General features: G+C 35.2%; 1 protein-coding gene across 1 annotated transcript in view; it reads right to left on the bottom strand.

Moving 5' to 3' along the window:
- LOC149081779 (uncharacterized) overlaps positions 1 to 5,702 on the bottom strand; it is a 32,395-nt gene extending 26,693 nt beyond the window's left edge. The window contains exons 1-3 of the mRNA XM_089235541.1: positions 5,649 to 5,702; positions 5,493 to 5,544; positions 1,918 to 2,672 (exon numbers count right to left, since the gene is read on the bottom strand). Coding sequence (XP_089091667.1) covers positions 1,918 to 2,619 — 702 coding nt within the window. The 5' untranslated portion in view covers positions 2,620 to 2,672; positions 5,493 to 5,544; positions 5,649 to 5,702. The remainder of the gene's footprint in view (positions 1 to 1,917; positions 2,673 to 5,492; positions 5,545 to 5,648) is intronic.
- Between the last annotated feature and the right edge of the window lie 298 nt (positions 5,703 to 6,000).

Raw genomic sequence — 6,000 nt, forward strand, 5'->3', positions numbered from 1 at the left:
AAGATTTTTTTCTTACACATTATATGATGCTCGTTATGTGTTCCTTTGTAGAAAGGAAATTGGTTGAGGGGAAAATTTCTCATCAAGTTCATAGGTTTGATTTCATCGAAGACATCAGGAAATACTCAACTTGATCCAGCTTCTTTCAACCTTTCGCCTTTACGGAACCCTCGAAGCGATTTTCCTTGTTCTAAGAAACCCGTGAAGTTGAGCCACGATTATGTAGAGGTTAAGGTTAATTATCCGGAGTCCAGAAGGTATTCTGCCCTGTCTTTGATGAGAATTCTTGTTTTTAGGAGTCCTTGAAATGATATCCATGTTTGAGAATCCTTGAAGCAATATCCAATCGATCTAAGGCAGGCATCTTCAACCCGTTGCCCGCGAACACGACGGTGCTCCCTGAAGTGCCCAGAATGCTCGATGCTCGTATTCGATTTCGTGCTCGCGAGCACTTGATCAACGTCAATTAAAACACCTTGTAAACCTTGCGTTCAAGGATTGAAATCATCCTGATTTCATGCATTCGTAAGTTAAACTTGCCGTAAGAGTGCTCTTCTTTTAATGACCTGTACAGGCAATACTCGCAATTGGAAAAAGGTTGAAGACCTCTGATCTAAGGAATATTTTATAATACGATATGTATTTCAAGTGTTGTTCTTGAAACAGTTTCAATCTTCTATAAATCCTTGAAACAACCACCCGTCCACCTCAGGTTCTAAGGAATCCTTGAAGTTGCATATTATTTTAAGAATCATCTGAAAACTATCCAAGTATTCATCTGTGTTGTTGCACAAAATAAAAATCTATCTATCTGGTCTAAGACAGTGGTTCTCAAACTTTGGAAGACTGCAGCACGCTTGGTTCATTTTATTTATTTTTTATTTTTTGTGAGTGGAGGACTGACTACTGCTACTACTACTTAACCGTATATGCACCTCATTGTGTGTGAAGGTTTTCTCATTTTCTAACGAATTAGTTGCATTAAGGAACGTATTGTGTGTGTGTGTATATGAGTGGTCCTACTTATTTATGTTTTTAGAATTGTGGTTGTTTCATGTCAAGGTGCGTATACATTAGCATGCGGATCATGCAATGACAGCATTCACAATTTTTGTTCAGTAATTTGTACGGTGTGAACGATTCTTGAGCTGTTTTAACTGGACCCGCCTGGAATAGGTTTTATAAACGAACAGAAAAGAAAGGAGTGCAAAGGGATTTTGTGAACCCACGAACGCGTGTTAGAACCGCAGCAGTGGGCCGTAAGCTACAAGATCGGCGTGCTAATGTCTAAGCGCCTTTATACTGGTGATGCCACCTACCTTCAATGTTTTGAGGTGAGAATAGCAAATGCTGAATTTTTATGTTGTGTAAGTATCGGGCAGAAGACCCGCTTGGCAAATCACAGAAAACCAACTTCAGCCGGCAACCACTGTGCGTCAACGAGGTTTGAACCTGGATCCTCACGATGAGAGTCCGGCACGATCCCCACCCGACCGCACAGTGGCGAAATCCCGGTACTGCGGAACTCCAGAAAAGCTATCTCGGAATCACAGAGTTTCGTTAGAAACCTATGACAACATTATCTAGGTACACAGTTTTAAAGATCACTTTTGAAGCTTCATTGTGGATTATCATGTAACTTCGAGTCAGAAAACTTGATATCATGCTGTGTTTACATGTAATGAAGCAACCAATATAGAATTTTGTTCAAAATAGTCTCTTCAGAGATCGGCTGAATGTGGACGGTTATGATTGTGTAACAAAACTTATAAGTCACTTTAAAGTTTAGTTTATCTGTATTTCCACTCAATGTTGCTACTGTCTATGTTTTGATATTCACGAATCATCTACAAAATAGAGTACGATCTGATACTATGTAATGGTGTTTACAAATGAGAGATTTTTTAGTATATTTACCTTCACTTTAGGACGATGTATTTCCTGTTGTTTTGGCCTCACGATTTCCGGTGACTTCCTATCGCTGTGGCTATGACCTATCGTGGTGGTTTGAGAACCGTGCTGAGCGTGTCGACTCCCGTCCGTAACGTGGTGATTGGTATCCGTTCCGTGTTTAACTTTGACACTAGGCTTAAGCATAAATCGATTGGCAGCATCAGTATCGACGGATCTGGATCTGACGCCGTTGTGTACGGGAGTCACTTTCGTCGAAGACGACGATGACGAAGACGTTGATATTGACGACGAGGTCGAATAAGGGGACTCTCCAGTGAAAGACGAAAAATTGTTGTTGTTGTTGTTGTTGCCGCTGCTTCGATTGTTTGCGTGACCGTTCCTGTTGATTGGAGGCAGTGGCCTAGACCGATCAACACCAGGGCTACTCTTCTTCGCCGGGGACGTACTATGGGCTTGAGGATGGGCACCTACGGACGTCATACTGGCCGGTTTTCTGACGGACGACGTCGTGCTAGTGTTAGTTGTTGAAGCTGACAGAACAGTCTGGTGATTTTGAGAAGTCGCGGGGCCATTTGAGTCATATCTGAGGACTTTGTTCAAGGCTTTTTGCTGGCTGTCCGTGTGGATCTTTATCATACGCTCCTCTTTTTCCTGCATCAGTCGTTGCCGGAACTGCAGCTGGAGCTGTTCTAGTTTTGTTGGCATGTTGGTGGAACAGCAATGTGTGTTCTTCCTCGGACACAATGTTCTAGAATGATCTATGGGGGAAAAACGAAATGAATTCAGTGATGAGAATGACACTTTGCTGCATTTTATTTTCATACGCTATTTAAATCATCATACATTGTCAACAATATTTATGCACATGCAACGGGAAACACATTTGCTTATTTCTTGTACTAAGAAAAATATTTTCTGGCTTCATACTAGGGCCCCGATTTACGTATTGAAGAAATTCTGTTGATTTCAGTACAATTGTTGTATAACAAAAATTTTAATCATGGGAAAATTCTTTGCAAATTATCGTAATCAGTCATTTCTGTTTCTTACATTCATTCGAAGTACAGAAATGTTTCTGCCATTTGCTTAGAAAAATGCACACCATCTATAAAACTAACTTAGTCACTAAAAATATTTTATATTGTATGTACAATATTATGAATGAAGCACGACGTTTGACTTGGGAGAAGACGTATTCTACTGCTGAGCAACCAGGAGTGAATAATTGGTAACCAACCCAAATGAGATCCCTGATCAGCATGTTAGTGGTTATATTTATCTTCTGAAGACGGCGCCCACTGTTTGTCTGTGTCGGAACCACTAGGAATTTTGTTGATTTTTATTTCATTTGCTTTTTTTCAGTCATTTCCTTCTGTATGTACAGTATTATCTTTGAATTCCGTATGTGAATATATATCATAATAAATCCCTCTGCGTTCTATCACCAAACGCCATTATTCAATTTAGTTTCAGAATTTTAGGTATGTGCATCGTTAATAAAAACAGTATACGCGCTTCTTTCGTGTATATGTACAATAAATACAATGTCAATATATCAAGCACTTAACAACGTGAGCAATTTCTGTTTTCTCTGTGTCATTGAAAACAAGAAAAAAAAATCAAACATCCGTTTACTTGTTCGTGAACTGATAACAAAAGAAACGTGATATAAATTATCGCATTTTCTTGTTTTACACCTCTTGAATGGAATTGTCCTTGAACACACACATAATAGCGAATTATTTCCAGACCGCGAGTGAATATTAAATTATTATTACAGTGCAGATAAAAATACTTGCGAAACTTTTTCCTATTATTCCTTAAAATGACCGCAATATTACGACAATTTTCAATAATTATATTGATAAATTTTCGGGTAAAATTCAGATTAATAAGTGATTATTACGAATTTAAAGAGTTGAAAATTTCCATATATAATAACAATAAAAAAACTTGTACATCATATTCAGAAAAAAAATTATATTCACATAATATAATCAAGCTTTACTTTCTTGAAAATTAGTAGAAATAAAAGCAATTTATGGATAATTACGAACATGATGCATTCTCTTAGGGTATTCGAGATATTACCCGAATCATGCATGTACAAATGGTTCTTTTCGCAATATTAAAATGAATGTCACGCTTTCAACATCATAGGTTTTCATAAAATATTTCTGAGATTTTTCTTTCAAAATGCAATAAAAAACCAATTTCCTAACGCACATATGCGCAACTTCCTGCTTTTTTTTTAATGTCTACTCAGATATTCTCGTGGTCTCAAGATTTAACAACTCATAATTTTTCCACTAAAACATAGCATATTAGTATCTTTGGAACTGTGTCGAATGTACATGGCTCATCAATTCAAACTTGCACCAGTGAATTTCAATACCTATCAAACTATTATATAAGATTGAGTGATTTTAAGATTTAAAAAAAGTAAAACTTATGTAAATTTTCATAAATTATGATTTACACCAATCTTATTTTGAAACTAAAAGAAAAAGTGCGAAGAACCCATTGTAGTCTTAACGGAAAGACCAACGGGGCACGGGCACAGAACCCAGAGTCATACAAGGACTTCAAAACAGTTGAAAATTTTTATTCATTCCGAATATACTTTTTAGAAATTTCATTTTTTCAAGTTTCATTCTGTACTTCGATATAAAATTTCCTTTTGTTATTCACTTCCTATAAAAACTGAAAGTGCCGAAAATGTTTGTTTTTAGCTGTAGCCGCAGTCCCCCAAACTCATTTCAATGGCACCATAAATTTTAATCAACTGAATTTTTTCGATAAAATACTTATGCTCTCGTGCTTGTACAAACCTGTCAATGATATTAATTAGCATCAATTAATATTTGTCAAAGAAGGGTATAACACTTGATAAATACTTAAATTTTCAAAGGATTTTTGATGTTCTTAAAATTCTCTCATTCTTCTCTCTCTTTCTCTCTCTCACTGCAATATTTACCAAATGATGACCTTATGTAAATACATAAAGAGCAAAGAGTAATTTCTTTATAACTTTCAACAGCTTGACACATTCCATGCCGAGTAAACTCGAATAACGCATTTTCCCATTCATAAATATGCATATTACATTTATATATAAATATTCAAATTATGGTCATATATTAGTGGTTTTCACAGTTATTTTTTGCAAATTTTCCATTTAATTCCTGAAATTTAAAAAAAAAATTGACGTTTTCCGGACGGAAAATAATATTTAAAAAATAATAATCAAACTATTAAGCGTTGATATTTAATTACCTTCACTGGCAATGACCTTTAATTTACATATATATATATAATTCTCGCAACTTTTAAATGTTTATTACATCACACAATAATTTTCAGTTCGTAAAACTCCCTTGGTTTACTGATTTGAATAATTTCTATCAATTTTTTGATTTCGCATCAATAATAATTTCAGATAATAAATGAAATCAACTCAGTTCTAAAAAAAGTCAAACCGACTCACAATATCATTCCGTTACTAATACATAAAGTCCTAACCATCAATTCTTATCAATTTTCACTTGGATTAGAGAGAAAAGAACACAAAAACTCACCGCTTATATGACAAAACGTCAATTTCAGAGATGAAAAACAACATCCGTTTCTCTAAAAAATTTCAAGAATCTGATTTAAAAAAATATTCATAATAAAAAGTAAAAGTATATTATGTGTATATAAAAATTTACTACATAAAAAATATTGATATAAACGTTTCTCTCTTCTCTCTCTCTCTCTCCCTTCACTGTCTGAGCTCGAATCACGAACTGATGCCGAACAGGAACGACGAAATAACTTTGGCAACAAAATATTTCTGTTTTTTTGCGTTTGGCTGAAAACCAGCCAATCAAAAGGACTCAAAGTTATTGGCGTGAGAAAACAAAAACAATGGATTTCTCTCTCTCTCTCTCTCCGTCGTTTTCATGTAAAAGAGAGGAAAACTATTATTTTTTATTTTTTAATCAAGAATATTTTCCAATAACTTTTCTTAACCTTTAGAATTTTAATTTAAAAATTCACAGATTTTTATTTATTTTTCGATAAAGATCACGAGATGAAATTCGC

This window comes from Pholcus phalangioides, unplaced genomic scaffold (genome assembly GCF_987345545.1).
Source record: "Pholcus phalangioides strain wild (caught in Gottingen) unplaced genomic scaffold, Ppha-v1.0 ptg000009l_1, whole genome shotgun sequence".
Lineage (NCBI taxonomy): Eukaryota > Metazoa > Arthropoda > Arachnida > Araneae > Pholcidae > Pholcus > Pholcus phalangioides.